Source organism: Mustelus asterias, chromosome 2, assembly GCF_964213995.1.
Source record: "Mustelus asterias chromosome 2, sMusAst1.hap1.1, whole genome shotgun sequence".
NCBI lineage: Eukaryota > Metazoa > Chordata > Chondrichthyes > Carcharhiniformes > Triakidae > Mustelus > Mustelus asterias.
The window spans coordinates 6,157,926-6,173,542 of NC_135802.1; the positions used below are offsets into that span (position 1 = coordinate 6,157,926).

The 15,617-nt window shown below is 45.4% G+C and overlaps 1 protein-coding gene across 2 annotated transcripts in view; it reads right to left on the reverse strand.

Annotated features, from left to right (window-relative positions):
* Nucleotides 1-5,296: 5,296 nt before the first annotated feature.
* LOC144504746 (riboflavin transporter 2-like) overlaps nt 5,297-15,617 on the reverse strand; it is a 31,596-nt gene continuing 21,275 nt past the window's right edge. For both annotated transcript variants that reach the window (XM_078230500.1, XM_078230492.1), the window contains exons 3-4: nt 9,653-9,776; nt 5,297-5,890 (exon numbers count right to left, since the gene is read on the reverse strand). In XM_078230500.1, the coding sequence (XP_078086626.1) occupies nt 5,678-5,890; nt 9,653-9,776 (337 nt within the window). In that variant the 3' untranslated portion in view covers nt 5,297-5,677. The remainder of the gene's footprint in view (nt 5,891-9,652; nt 9,777-15,617) is intronic.

The window sequence follows — 15,617 nt, forward strand, 5'->3', positions numbered from 1 at the left end:
CCAGTGTTTTCTCTTTTTGTTTCAGATTCCAGCATCTGCAGTAATTTGCTTTTAATCCATCCACTGTTTGGATAGAGGACAGCTGTGGTCAACAATAAGCAAAACAATTGTGGACACTGTCAACAACTGCTTGCTTAGCTGGAGTTCTGGAGATGATAATTTATTGGATTTTCTCTCACTGAGAGATTGTCTCCACCTGCCTTGGGGACCCAAAATACAGGGGCACAGTCTTAGGATAAGGGGTCAATCATTTCGGACTGAGATGCAGAGAATCCTTCACACTTTGAAAGAATGCAGGAGCAGAAATCATACCAAACTGCAATGTTTGGTATCGGAATAAACCTTTTTGAGTCACGATTGTCAGAAGTTTCTGTGACTTCTGGTTTACATTCAGCTGTAAGTAATCCTGGCTTCGCTTGATTTTGTTAAAATGTCGGCCTCCTGCCAATCCCACAAACAGGTCATCGATGTGGGGTAATGGGTACTGTTCCGCACATAATTCAGGATTTAAGGTAACTTTGAAGTCTCCGCAAATCCTTACGGATCCATCCTTCTTGATGACTGGTATCATTGATATGGCCCATTCACTAATGCTGACAAGTTCCAAGACTCCCCTGAATGGAAATTGTTCCAGGTCAACCTCCACTTTCGGCCTGATAGCGCAGGGTATCTATCGACCTGCCTTCAAGCATTCTGCTTGGTTTCCTTCTTTAATCTTCAATTTAACTGTGATGTCTTTCACACTCCCCAGTTCTCTATCAAACACAACCCATTTAGGAGTGTAGAATGCGAGACACCTGCCTGGAGTATTTTGGAATAGTCAAGTCTAGAGGTAGCAAAGGCATGGATGGGGGCTTCAGCATCAGATGAGCCGAGGTAGGAGTGAAGTCAGATGATGTTCTGGAGTTGTAGATAGATCATCTGACTCAGCTACGCGGTCACCTCAGCTTGGGTCAAATATGATATCAGAAGTGTGATCAGTGCAGTTTAGGTTTGGACAACTGCCAAATAGAAGGCTGGCATCAATCGTTAGGGAATGCAGTTTGGAGTGTGGACCAAGACAATGGCTTCAGTCTTCCAATATTTAATTAATGCAATGAAATGTCTCAAGGCAATCAGAGGAGTGCTATAAAGCAAAATTTGACACTTAGCCACATAAGATGATATTAAGGCAAATAGCCAATTGCTTGGTCAAAGAGAAGGTTTAACTTAAAGGAGGATAAAGAGGTAAAGAGGCAGAGAGGTTTAGGGAAGGGCATTCTAGAGTTTCGGACCGAGACAGTTGAAGGCATGGCCAGTAATAGTAGAGCAATTAAAGTTGGGGATGCTCAAGAAGCCAAGAAGAGATGAACAGGTGCCACGGAGGAATTTGAAAACTAGGATGAGAATTTTAACAGTGAGATGTTGTTTAACCAGGAACGAATGTAGGTCAGTAAGTACAAACATGATGAGTGAACAAGACTTAGACAAGAGGCAGTTGAGCTTTGAATGATCTCAAGTTTATGGAGGATGGAATATGGGAAGCTGGCCAGTTAGAAACAAAGAAGCTAGAAGCAGGAGTAGGCCATTTGCCCTTCGAGCCTGCTTTGCCATTCATTTTGATCATGGCTGATCATTGCATTCAATATCCTGATCTCTCCTTCCATCATTGTTGTCATAGAGTCATAGAGGTTTACAGCATGGAAACAGGCCCTTCGGCCCAACTTGTCCATTCCGCCCTTCTTTTTTAAACGCCTAAGCTAATCCCAATTGCCCGCATTTGGCCCATCTTATCCATGTAACTATCTAAATGCTTTTTAAAAGACAAAATTGTACCCGCCTCTACTACTACTTCTGGCAGCTTGTTCCAGACACTCACCGCCCTCTGTGTGAAAAGATTGCCCCTCTGGACACTTTTGTATCTCTCCCCTCTCACCTTAAACCTATGCCCTCTAGTTTTAGACTCCCCTACCTTTGGGAAAAGATATTGACTATCTAGCTGATCTGTGCCCCTCATTATTTTATAGACCTCTATAAGATCATCCCTCAGCCTCCTACGCTCCAGAGAAAAATGTTGTGTTGGAATATTCAGTTTAAAGGTAACAAAGGCATGAATGAGGGGTTTAGCAGTGAATGAATGGAGGCAACACAGGGCCAGGCCAGGAGGTGGAGATAGACAGTTATAATATATGGTCAGAAGCTGCAAACTATCTATTTCAGTCTCAGACAGTTATCATGGAGCGGGATGGCATCAGTAGCTATGGAATACATTTGCTGCAGAAACAAAAATGGGAGCGATCTTATTGGCTCATCATGCCAGTGGATCAGCGTGGTGAGCCAGTAAAATCACCTGGGAAGGGCACGAGGCTGATTTGAATATTTATTAGGTAATTTAAATATGATTAGTGAGCACGGGATGCAATTATCCGGGCTCGCTTGCATAATAATTGCTGCCTCACAGCACCAGGGACCCAGGTTCAATTCCTGGCATGGGTCACTGTCTGTGCAGAGTCTGCACGTTTTCCCCATGTCTGCATGGGTTTCCTCCGGGTGCTCCAGTTTCCTACCACAGTCTGAAAGACATGCTGGTCAGGTGCATTGGCCATGTTAAATTCTCCCTCAGTGTACCCGAACAGGCATCGGTGTGTGGCGACTAGGGGGTTTTCACAGTAACTTCATTGCAATCTTAATGTAAGCCTATCTATGACACTAATAAATAAGCTTTAAGCTTTTAAAAGCCCTGGGATTTAAGCGAGTGCAGGTGAAGGCCATACCAGGGGGAAAAAACCTGGTAAAACAGAGTAATCCAGACAGCCTGCATTCATTTCCCAGTATCAGAATTAAACATGTAAGCGTCAGCTGTGGATAGCTCTGCTCTGAGCCATAAGGTTGTGGGTTCAAGTACAACTCCAGACACTTGTACGCACAGCACAGGGAGAGAGCTGCAATGTCCAAGATGTCTTAGAATCATAGAATCCCTACAGTGCAGAAAGAGGCCATTTGGCCCATCGAGTCTGCACCGACCACAATCCCACCCAGGCCCTACCCCGATATCCCTACATATTTACCCGCTAATCCCTCTAACCTACGCATCTCAGGACTCTAAGGGGCAATTTTTAGCATGGCCAATCAACCTAACCTGCATGTCTTTGGACTGTGGGAGGAAACCGGAGCACCCGGAGGAAACCCACGCAGACACGAGGAGAATGTGCAAACTCCACACAGACAGTGACCCAAGCCGGGAATTGAACCCAGGTCCCTGGAGCTCTGAAGCAGCAGTGCTAACCACTGTGCTAACCGTGTGTACTGTGTATACCGTGGTCTTATTTCAGGTGAGATATTAAACCAAGGCAATCTCTGATGGACATAAAATAATTAATAGCACTATATCAAAGAAAAGCAGACGATGTCTTGGCCAATATTCATTCTTCAACCAGCCTCACTAAAATATAACCTGGTCATTATGTTATTGTTGGTTCAGGAAGCTTGCTGCCTTGTCTTCTACATTTCATAGTGGCAAGACTTCAAATGTATTTAATTGGCTGGATAGTGTGCTTTGATACATCCCCAGATATGAAAGATGCTTTCAAAATGCAGATCTTTCTTCCTTTGCTTGCTTGCATGCATACATACATATAAAATAGGAGCAGAAGTAGACAATTTGGCCCCTGGAGCTTGCTCCGCCATTCAATAAGATCATTGCTTAGTTTGAGTTTGAGTTGAGTTCCACATTCCTATCGATCCCCAATAAGCTTTGAACCCCTTACCCAATGAGAATCTATCTACCTCTGTCTTAAAAATATTCTGTGTTGCCGCTTCCACTGCCTTGTAAGGCAGAGTTCCAAAGTCTCACAACCCTCAGAGAAAAAAAATCTCCTCATCTCTGTCCTATAAAGGCAAACCCCAATTTAATAATAGTGCTGCCATGTTCTGGGCTCTCCCACCTAAAGGAATATTATTTCTGTGTCTCCCTTGTCAATACCTTTCAGGATCTTGTATAGCAACAGATGCTCAGAGAGAAATCTTCATAGTTTAGCATCAACTTGGTGGCAAGTTCTCGTGTTGTTTTCATTTCCTGTGGCAGACTTGATTTGATTTATTATTGTCACATGTATTGGTATTCAGTGAAAAGTATTGTTTCTTACGCACCAAACAGACAAAGCATACCATTCATAGAGAAGGAAACGAGAGAGTGCAGAATGTTACAATCATAGCTAGGTGGAAAGATCAACTTAATGCGAGGTAGGTCCATTCAAAAGTCTGATGGCAGCAGGGAAGAAGCAGTTCTTGAGTCGGTTGGTACGTGCCCTCAGACTTTTGCATCTTTCTCCCAACGGAAGAAGGTGGAAGAGAGAATGTCCGGGGTAGGTGGGGCCCTTGATTATGCTGGCTGCTTTTCCGAGGCAGCGGGAAGTGTAGACAGAGTCAATGGATGGGAGACTAGTTTGCATGATGGACTGGGCTACATTCATGACCCTTTGAAGTTTCTTGCTTGAGGGATAGAGTGATAGATTATTGATGTGTATGCTTGCACCTTTTTGGAATAGGGGTGGTCTTGGTAGTTTTTCCCTGCCACCTTCATATATTGGTATAGTTCAGTGTGTGGTTGTTCAATATGCTGCAATCGATAGGATTCAGTGGAGAGGAGTTAAACATTTTATACCACTATCGAAGGGGGAAGTGTTTTATAAATCAAACACAAGACATCAATTCAAACTGTACCACAGCAAACATTCCAAATACATATAGTGTTATTTACTTTTCACAGATACTTTATTGTGTTGTATTTTATATGCCAGCCAGTTTGAAATAAAATCTGTTAAGTATTTAATTAAAATGTTCAGACATCACCCAGCAAAAAAGTGGAACTGAGAGAATGAGTCATGAACTAGTTTTTAGCATATAATTGGTAGGGTTAGGATGAAGGCACCAGGAAAGAAGGGAATAAATCAGAGACCAAGACAGAGAAAGGTAAAGAATACCGCAAAACTAGTTTCAGATTTTAAAATTATGGAGCATCATAAAATGAGCTGAACATCTCCCACGTTTAGTTTTGTTTGAAGGAGATGGCCCCACCAAGATCCTTCTACTCGTTCCCTCTCTCCTTTGTGGTGTAATTGGCCATTTAACTTCCTTTCCGTAGAAACATTGGGCGGGATTTTATGGCCTCATTTGTTCCGAAACCATAAAAACCAGCCCGAGGCCAACGGACCTTTCCAGAGCAGCTGCAATCCTGTGGTGGGCGGGACAGTAAAATTCCAGCCATCATGTGTTGGGAGTATTTTATGAATTGAACACAAAGTAACCAACACAAATTGGGTTTTTCCAGCATTTTCTGTTTTTATTTCAGATTTCCAGCACTCGAGATATTTTGCTCTCATTAACACAAATTGGAACCTTTTCTGGTAACTAAGAACCCACCTATAGATGTCACTTTGGTTACCACTCGTTGCAGACTCTCCAGACATGAAGGGCAGAAATAGCTTTCCGCACCCCTGGAATTATGGCACAATACTGAGAGAAATCCCTCCATCCCAGGGAAATTCTACTGCTACCTAAGGACTGCAAGTACAGTCTGAAAAACAAGGCGAGACAGTTACTTGAGACAGAAGCTTCAGCAGACGTCTACACTGTTGCCTCCCATGATACTAGCAATGTTTTTTAAAATCTACAGTCTATAGCTATCCCACCCACTTTGTCACAGGAGACACTTGGTGTTGCATGGGTCACCAGAACGGAACAGGCTGTAGATGCTGACCAGAGGAAACATGGTGAGAGCGCCCAACATGGAGCCCAACTGCACCATTGCTCCACACCAGACGAGGGCACTGTGACCTTCATCCCGCAGAATGATACCAATCATCACCTTCACATATGACAGTGTCCCAACAAAGAGGATCCACGACATGACCTAACAGAGAGAGAGACATGAATTATACTTCCAGCATTGTATGGTATTAGGTGTGGCTCAGTGCAGCACTATTACCACCGAATTATACATTCAAGCCTTACTCCAGAGCCTTGAACACAATCCAGCCTAACACTCCCAGTGTATTGCTGGGATGCTGCATTATTGAGCTGCCATTTCCAAATTAAGCATTACACTGAGGTCACCACTTCCCTCTCAGGTGGATAGGCATGCTCTCAGGATGACAACTGCTTGTATTTCTGTGGCATCTTTAATGCATCCCGGAATGCTGGATAGAAGCACATTGACAGAATCGCAGAGTGGTTACAGGAGGAGGCCATTCGGTCTGGCCTGTTTCTGCTGGCTCTGTGAAGGAGCAATTCGCCTAGTGCTACTTCCCCTTTTTCTCACGGTACCTTAGCACATTTTCATTTTCAGATAGTAATCCAATTACCTCTTAAATACCTCGATTGGTCCAGCCCCCATCACATTCTCAGACAGCACATTCCAGATCCTATTCAGTTGCCGTATAAAGAGGCTTTTCCACAATTTGTCATTGCTTCTTTTGCCAATTAGCTTAAATCTGTGCACTCTGGTTCTAGATTCTTCCAGCAATGGGAACAGTTTGGCTTGAACTGCTTTGTCCAGACACCACATGATTTTGAATACTTCTTGACAAACCTCCTTCAACCTTCTCTTCTGCCAAGAAAACAGTCCCAACTTCTCCAATCTATCTATTTAACTGAAGTTCCTCATACCTGGAACCATTCTTGTGAATCTTTTCTGCACTCTCTCTCTGGAATTTCTTTATATCCTTCTTAAAAGTGTGGTGTCCAGGACTGGGCAGAATACTCCAGTTCAGGCCAAACCAGTGTTTTATACAGGTTTCACTTAACTTCCTTTGTTTCGTAATCTATGCCCCCACTAGTAAATCCCAGAACACAATAGGATTTATTAACCAGATCCCAGCATCTGCAGTATTTTGCGTGTAGGATTTATTAACCGTGCTCTCAATCTGTTCAGCCACCTTTAACAATTTATGACATATACAGCCAGGTCTCTGTTCTTGTTTTATATCGTCTTCCCCCCTTCTTTCTATCAAAATAAATCACTTCACATGTCTTAAAAAGAAAACATTTGACATTGGATCTCATGAGCAAATACTAGGGTAGATGGTCAAAGAGATAGATTTTAAAGAGCGCCTTAAAGAAGGAAAACAGTGGGACAAAGAGGTTTAGGAAGGCAATTCCGAGGTTTTGTTAGTGGTTGGTGGCTGAAGGTACGCCACCAATGGTGGAATGATCCAAAGAGCAGGGGGTTTTAGTTCAGTCGGGCAGCATGCTTGGTGTAGGCTTGGCGGGCCAAAGGGTCTGTTCCTGTGCTGTAATTTTCTTTGCTCATTGTGTCATCTTCTTATGTGCAAACTGGCTGTGTTTCTTGTGTTATAAAATTAGCTACACTTCTTAACCATTTCATAAATTCCAAAGCACTTTAGAACATCACCATGTTCATGGGCAAGACAAAAAGTTAGGGGCAGAGAGTAATTATCCAGGGTTCCTGCTCTGTCAAAAAGCCAATTCCTTTCCAGTGACCTTATGCTGGAAGTATCTGGATGTGAACTAATTCAATCAGGACACAATCCGACCCAGCTGCAAAGATCTCCCCTCCACTATCAAATAGCACGCTAACATTCACAGAATGATAAAAAATTTACAGCACTGGAAGAGGCTATTCGGCCCATCATATCTGAGCCAGGCAAAAGAAGAGCTATCCAGCCTAATTCCACTTTCCAGTTCTTAGCCATAAGTTGCAGCAGTTCAAGTTCACGTCTAAGTATTTTTAAAATGCAATCAGACTTTCTGCCTCAACTGTTCTTTTAGTCTATGAGTTCCAACCCTCACCACCCTTTGGGAGAAAACAATTCTCTGTAACTCCCTTCTAATTCTTCTAAATCTATACCCACTGGTTATTCACCTCTCTGCAAAGGCTAATAAGTTCTTTCTACATACACCATCTGGATCCCTCAAAATTTAAAATTTCTAAATTGTAATTTTATGTTTGTACTGGGCTCACCCATCCCATGGGAGATACAATGCTAATGAATGTTGGCTGATAGGATGCTGGCTGAATAACTAGGCTCCAAATGCAATCAGAAGATCAAAGTCAGTTCAAGTATTTGCGCAACTCCTGTTAAATATAAGCTGGTCCAAGTCAAGCTGTAGGCAGGGGATTTCCCCAAGGAGAAACGCAAAGTTAGGAAACTCGGATTTTTTTTTCCAATTGCCCAGTGTAGCCAGTTTTTTGATATTTCTTTTATTTTGATTTTTTTCCTATCTTTTATTTTTGCTTCTTTTTTCTGTACATCTCCTAGGTCCCTTTCTATTGTCAATACCTCCTTTGGATTTTGTTCCATTCGGAACCTTTGCCCTCCAGAATTCTTACCCCAAACATATGGTACTCCACGACCTTTCTACTCTTCTGCTGACACCCCAGATTTGCTCATCTCTGTCCTGTCCAACTCACCCATCCTACTGCTAACCCAGTAGACTGTACCACTGCCCAGTCAGCATTTCCACTTGCCGCTCCTCCAGCAGCACCTGCTCATCAATCCCCCTCCAGCACTCCAGCTCCCCACACCCCTCAACATCTCTAAAACTGCACCCTGTGGCCCTCAGGACCTCCCCTGCCCCTGAGAAGCATGTCTTCAGCTCATGTTTTAATGTGCTGTGACTTTGATGATAATCTACCGTGCCTAAAGACCTCTCCTGTCAGTTTGTCCTTGGGCCCACATTGCAGCAAACAAGTTTCCATTCCAGATAATGGAAAGCTTCAGGTTATAGATTTTCACATGTTCAGCAGCGAATTACTCAACTTCAATGCTGACCACAAGCTCCAGGCCCCGATGTCAGGAGCTCAAGAGTTCAATTTGTGTATCACAGCCCTGAACACATTAGAACACCATTTAGAAGGAGCTGCACTGTCCAAGGGACCTCACTGAGGGAATGTTGCACTGTCAGAGGATCAGTGCTGAGGAAACGCTGCACAGTCAGAGGGTCAGTACTGAGGGAGCACCACACATTCCGAGGGTCTGTACTGAGGGAGCAGCACACCGTCCGAGGGTCAGTACTGAGGGAGCACCACACCGTCCGAGGGCCAGTACTGAGGGAGCACCGCACTGTCCGAAGGTCAGTACTGAGGGAGCACCGCACTGTCCGAGGGTCAGTACTGAGGGAGTGCCGCACTGTCCGAGGGTCTGTACTGAGGGAGCAGCACACCGTCCGAGGGTCAGTACTGAGGGAGTGCCGCACTGTCCGAAGGTCAGTACTGAGGGAGCACCGCACTGTCCGAGGGTCAGTACTGAGGGAGCACCGCACTGTCCGAAGGTCAGTACTGAGGGAGCGCCGCACTGTCCGAGGGTCAGTACTGAGGGAGCACCGCACTGTCAAAGGGTCAGTGCTGAGGGAGTGCCGCACTGTCAGAGGGTCAGTACTGAGGGAGCGCCGCACTGTCCGAGGGTCAGTACTGAGGGAGCACCGCACCGTCCGAGGGTCAGTACTGAGGGAGCACCACACTGTCCAAGGGTCAGTACTGAGGGAGCACCGCACTGTCAGAGGGTCAGTGCTGAGAGAGTGCCGCACTGTCCGAGGGCCAGTACTGAGGGAGTGCCGCACTGTCCGAGGGTCAGTACTGAGAGAGCACCGCACTGTCCGAGGGTCACTACTGAGAGATTTCGTTCCACTCAAAGTTTTGTGAAAAAAAACTCACAATCAGGATGCTGCCAAGCTGGGTGTGAACCAGCCAGGGGCATGGACTCAAGGCAGCCATGGTCATGATATAGGATCCTATCCCAGTGCCAGTTAACACCAGGAATCCCATCAGCCTCAGTGACCTGGAATGGAAAGAAAGATCGTCATAACCAGCCAGCAAGACAGTCATAGCATTCTGAACAAAGAACAACAATTAGGAGGGCTGGGTGCCATCACTCAGCCCCAATCTCCACCAAGATCTCTTTGTCCTTTCTGTCAGGAGGTGTCTTGAATGCCCCAGTGGGACAGGAAGCACATTTCATCACGTTTTAGTTGCCAAGAGATTATGTTTTGAGAAACAATCTACTTTCACCGAGTGAGTTTGAGGACTCAGGAGTCAGCTGCAGTTTAATCTCTTCTCCAGTCCCGCTGATCATTAGGTGACAGGGGCGGCACGGTGGCACAGTGGTTTGCACTCCTGCCTCAAAGTGCCAGGGACCCAGGTTCAATTCCCGGCTTGGGTCACTGTCTGTGTAGAGTTTGCATGTTCTCCCCGTGTCTGCGTGGCTTTCCTCCAGGTGCTCCAGTTTCCTCCCACAAAGTGGGAGTTAGGTGCATTGACCTGAACAGGCGCCAGGGTGTGGCAACTAGGGGAATTTCACAGGAACTTCATTGCAGTGTTAATGTAAGCCTTACTTGTGATTAATAAATGAACTTTACTTTACTAAATAATAGGAGTGATGTTCAGTTGTACAGAGCCTTGGTCTGACCCCAACTGGAGTAACTGCATTCAGTTCAGGCACTGCAACTCAGGAAGGATATACTGGCACAAAAATAGAAAATGCTGGAAGATCTCAGCAGGTCTGACAGCATCTGTGGAGAGAGAATAGAGCCAACGTTTTGACCCTTCGTCAGAGCTGAAGACAAGGAAAATAGGACAAGATTTAGACTGTGAGCGGGGTGGGGGAAGCCGTAATTGATAGGGATGGCATAGACAAAAAGACAAAGGGAATATAAATGATGATGATAATGGCTAGGGATGATGCTAAGAGCGTCCATTAAGAGATTGGAGTGTGTAAATGGCAGAACAATGGTGCAGAATGTAGGAATGTGGCAGATGGCCCCCAGTAGGGTGGGGGGACAGGAGAGGGTGAAACAAGATGGAAAGTGAGATTTTAGCAGCGGAAAAAAAAGAATATAAAGTAATAAAAATAGATTGAGATGCAAAGAATAAATGAAATAAAATGAATGGAAATGAGGCGAAGGTGGAGGAGAGAATTGGTGCTCCTCTGAAATTGCTGAACTCAATGTTCAGTCTCAGGCTGCCGAGATATACTGGCCTTGGACTGGCTGCAGGGCAGATTTGCCTGAATACTACCAGGGATTAGTGGATTAAATCAAGTTGCATAGACTAGCCTTATATTCCCTCAAGAATAGGTGATTGAGAGGTGATCAAATTTTTGAAATATTAAGGATTCAATAGGGTACATATGGAGAAACTATTTTCCTTTGATCAGGAACTCCAGAACAAGGGGACATAATAGAGACACTCTGAATGAAACCTGTCAGTTTGATTTGGTTGTAGGGTATTTGTTTTTACATATCTGGGCACAGATATTGATGTGAATGATTACCATCATATTAATATCCACACAATTCAAAGCAGCTCCATGTTAAGTGAATGAAGACAAAAGTGGAATTGGAACTCCTTGCAGTACTGCATTCTTGCCACAGGGTGGGGAACATGAGCTTCAATTATTTATAGCGTGTGTCTCTGCCCCCTAATGGAGGAAGAGTGATACTGTCACAGTGGACATGTCAAAAACAAACCTGGATTATCATAGCAGCTTCTGAACAAAGAACAAAGAAGAATACAGCACAGGAACAGGCCCTTCGGCCCTCCAAGCCTGCGCCGCTCATGTACCCAACTCGACCATTCTTTTGTATCTCTCTATTCCCTGTCTGTTCATGTGGTTATCTAGATAAGTCTTAAATGATCCCAGCATGTCCGCCTCAATCACTTTGCTTGGCAGTGCATTCCAGGCCCCCACCACCCTCTGTGTAAAATACGCCCCCCTGACATCTGTGTTGAACCTTGCCCCCCTCACTTTGAACCCGTGATCCCTTGTGTTCGTCACCTCCGACCTGGGAAAAAGCTTCCCACTGTTCACTCTATCTATCCCTTCATAATTTTATACACCTCTATTAGGTCGCCCCTCATCCTCCGTCTTTCCAGGGAGAACAACCCCAGTTTACCTAATCTCTCCTCATAGCTAAGACCCTCCATACCAGGCAACATTCTGGTAAACCTTCTCTGTACTCTCTCCAAAGCTCCACGTCCTTTTGGTAGTGTGGCGACCAGAACTGGATGCAGTATTCCAAATGTGGCCTAACCATCGTTCTATACACCTGCAACATCATATGCCAACTTTTATATTCTATGCCCTGTCCAATAAAGGCAAGCATGCCATATGCCTTCTTCACCACCCTCTCCACCTGTGCTGCCACCTTTAAGGATCTGTGGACTTGTACACCCAGGTCCCTCTGTGTGTCTATACTCCTGATGGTCCTGCCATTTATTGTATAGCTCCCCCTTACATTAGATCTACCGAAATGCATCACTTCGCATTTATCTGGATTAAATTCATTCTGCCATTTCTCCGCCCAATGTTCCAGCCTATCTATATCCTGCTGTATTCTCTGACAATGTTCATCACTATCCGCAACTCCAGCAATCTTCGTGTCGTCCGCAAACTTACTGATCACACCAGTTACAACTTCCTCTAAATCATTTATATATATCACAAACAGCAGAGGTCCCAGTACAGAGCCCTGCGGAACACCACTAGTCACAGACCTCCAACCGGAAAAAGACTCCTCCACTGCTCCCCTCTGTCTTCTATGGCTATGCCAGTTCTCCACCCATCTAGCTAGCTCACCTTTTAGCCCGTGAGATTTAACCTTTTGCACCAGCCTGCCACGAGGGACCTTGTCAAACGCTTTACTAAAATCCATATAGACGACATCCACGGCCCTTCCCTCGTCAATCGTTTTTGTCACCTCCTCAAAAAACTCAACCAAATTTGTGAGGCATGACCTCCCTCATACAAAACCATGCTGACTATCGCTAATGAGATTATTCAGTTCTAAATGCGCATATATCCTATCTCTAAGAATCTTCTCCAACAACGTCCCTACCACGAACGTCAAGCTCACCGGCCTATAATTACCCGGGTTATCCTTGCTACCCTTCTTAAATAACGGGACCACATTTGCTATCCTCCAATCCTCTGTGACCTCACCCGTGTCCAGTGAAGAGACAAAGATTTCTGCTAGAGGCCCAGCAATTGCATCTCTCGCCTCCCTGAGGAGTCTAGGATAGATGCCATCTGGCCCTGGGGATTTGTCTGTCTTAATGTTTCCTAAAAAACCTAACACTTCCTCCCTTGTAATTGAGATTTTTTCTAACGGGTCAACACATCTCTCTGAGACACTGTCAAAGAGCGCTTCAATATTAACACCCCCACCACCGTTCCAGTTAAAAAATTTAAATCAGCAAAAATATTCAATTTTTGCAGCAGTTTTGTGGCCTGTGAATATCCCACAGGACATTTCATCAACATTTAACTTGGGCACCTGTCATGGTTTAACTATAGTAAGACGTCTCACAACGCCAGGTTAAAGTCCAACACAAGCTTTCGGAGTGTTGCTCCTTCCTCAGGTGAGTGAAGAGTTGTGTTCACAAACAGGGCATATATAAACACAGACTCAATTTATAAGATAATGGTTGGAATGCGAGTCATAGAAGTTTACAGCATGGAAACAGGCCCTTCGGCCCAACTTTTACATGCCGCCCTTTTTTTTAAACCCTTAAGCTAGTCCCAATTGCCTGCATTTGGCCCATATCCCTCTATGCACATCATACCCATGTAACTTTTAAATGCTTTTTAAAAGACAAAATTGTACCCGCCTCTACTACCACCACTGGCAGCTTGTTCCAGACACTCACCACCCTCTGTGTGAAGAAATGCCCCTCTGGACACTTTTGTATCTCTCCCCTCTCACCTTAACCTATGCCCTCTAGTTTTAGACTCCCCTACTTTTGGGAAAAGATATTGACTATCTAGCTGATCTGTGCCCCTCATTATTTTATAGACCTCTATAAGATCTTTGTGACGAGTCTTTACAGGTAATCAAGTCTTTACAGGTACAGACAATGTGAGTGGAGAGAGATGTGTATTGTCTCCAGACAGGACAGTTGGTGAGATTTTGCAAGCCCAGGCAAGTCGTGGGAGTTACAGATAGTGTGACATGAACCCAAGATCCCGGTTGAGGCCATCCTCATGTGTGCGGAACTTGGCTATCAGTTTTTGCTCGGCAATTCTGCATTGTCGGGAAGGTCGCCTTGGAGAACGCTTACCAGAAGATCAGAGGCTGAATGTCTGTGACTGCTGAAGTGTTTCCCGACAGGAAGAGAACAGTCCTGCCTGGTGATTGTCGAGCGGTGTCCATTCATCCGTTGTCGTAGCGTCTGCATGGTTTCCCCAATGTACCATGCCTCGGGACATCCTTTACTGCAGCGTATCAGGTAGACAACGTTGGCCGAGTCGCAAGAGTATGTACCGTGTACCTGGTAGATGGTGTTCTCACGTGAGATGATGGCATCTGTGTCGATGATCCGGCACGTCTTGCAGAGGTTGCTGTGGCAGGGTTGTGTGGTGTCGTGGTCAATGTTCTCCTGAAGGCTGGGTAGTTTGCTGCAGACAATGGTCTGTTTGAGGTTGTGCGGTTGTTTGAAGGCAAGAAGTGGGGGTGTGGGGATGGCCTTGGCGAGATGTCCGTCTTCATCGATGACATGTTGTAGGCTCCAGAGAAGATGTCGTAGCTTCTCCGCTCTGGGGAAGTACTGGATGATGAAGGGTACTCTGTCCACCGTGTCCCATGTTTGTCTTCTGAGGAAGTCGGTGCGGTTTTTTGCTGTGGGCGTCGGAACTGTTGATCGATGAGTCGAGCGCCATATCCTGTTCTTATGAGGGCGTCTTTCAGCGTCTGTAGGTGTCTGTTGCGATCCCCCTCATCTGAGCAAATCCTGTGTATACGGAGGGCTTGTCCGTAGGGGATGGCTTCTTTAACGTCTTTAGGGTGGAGACTGGAGAAGTGGAGCATTGTGAGGTTGTCCATGGGCTTGCGGTACAGTGAAGTGCTGAGGTGACCGTCCTTGATGGAGATACATGTGCCCAAGAATGCAACCGATTCCGGAGAGTAGTCCATGGCGAGTCTGATGGTGGGATGGAACTTGTTGATGTCATCATATAGCTGCTTCAGTGATTGTTCGCCATGAGTCCAAAAGGAAGAAAATGTCATCGATGTATCTAGTGTATAGCATCAATTGAAGGTCCTGTGCAGTAAAGAGGTCTTGTTCGAACCTATGTGTGAAGATGTTGGCATATTGAGGTGCGAATTTGGTCGCCATAGCTGTTCTGTGTATCTGGATGAAGAACTGGTTGTTGATGGTGAAGACATTGTGGTCCAGGATGAAGCGGATGAGTTGTAGAATTGCATCTGGAGATTGGCAGTTGTCGGCGTTGTGTACTGAGGCAGTTGCAGCAATGCCATCATCGTGGGGGATGCTGGTGTAGAGTGCCGAGACATCCATTGTGACAAGGAGTGTTCCTGGTTCAACTGCTCCATGTGTGCTGAGTTTCTGTAGGAAGTCCTTAGTGTTGTGACAGAAGCTGGGGGTTCTTTGTACAATGAGTTTCAGGATGCCCTCAACATAGCTGGGGAGGTTCTCACACAGGGTCCCATTGCCTGATACAATGGGACGGCCGGGTGTGTTGGCCTTGTGTATCTTTGGGAGGCAGTAGAGATCTCCAACGTGGGAAGTACATGGTATGAGAGCACAGAGGGTGCTCTGAAGGTGCGGATCAAAGGTCTTTATCAGTCTGTGTGAGAACCTCTCCGGCTATGTCAAGGGCATCCTG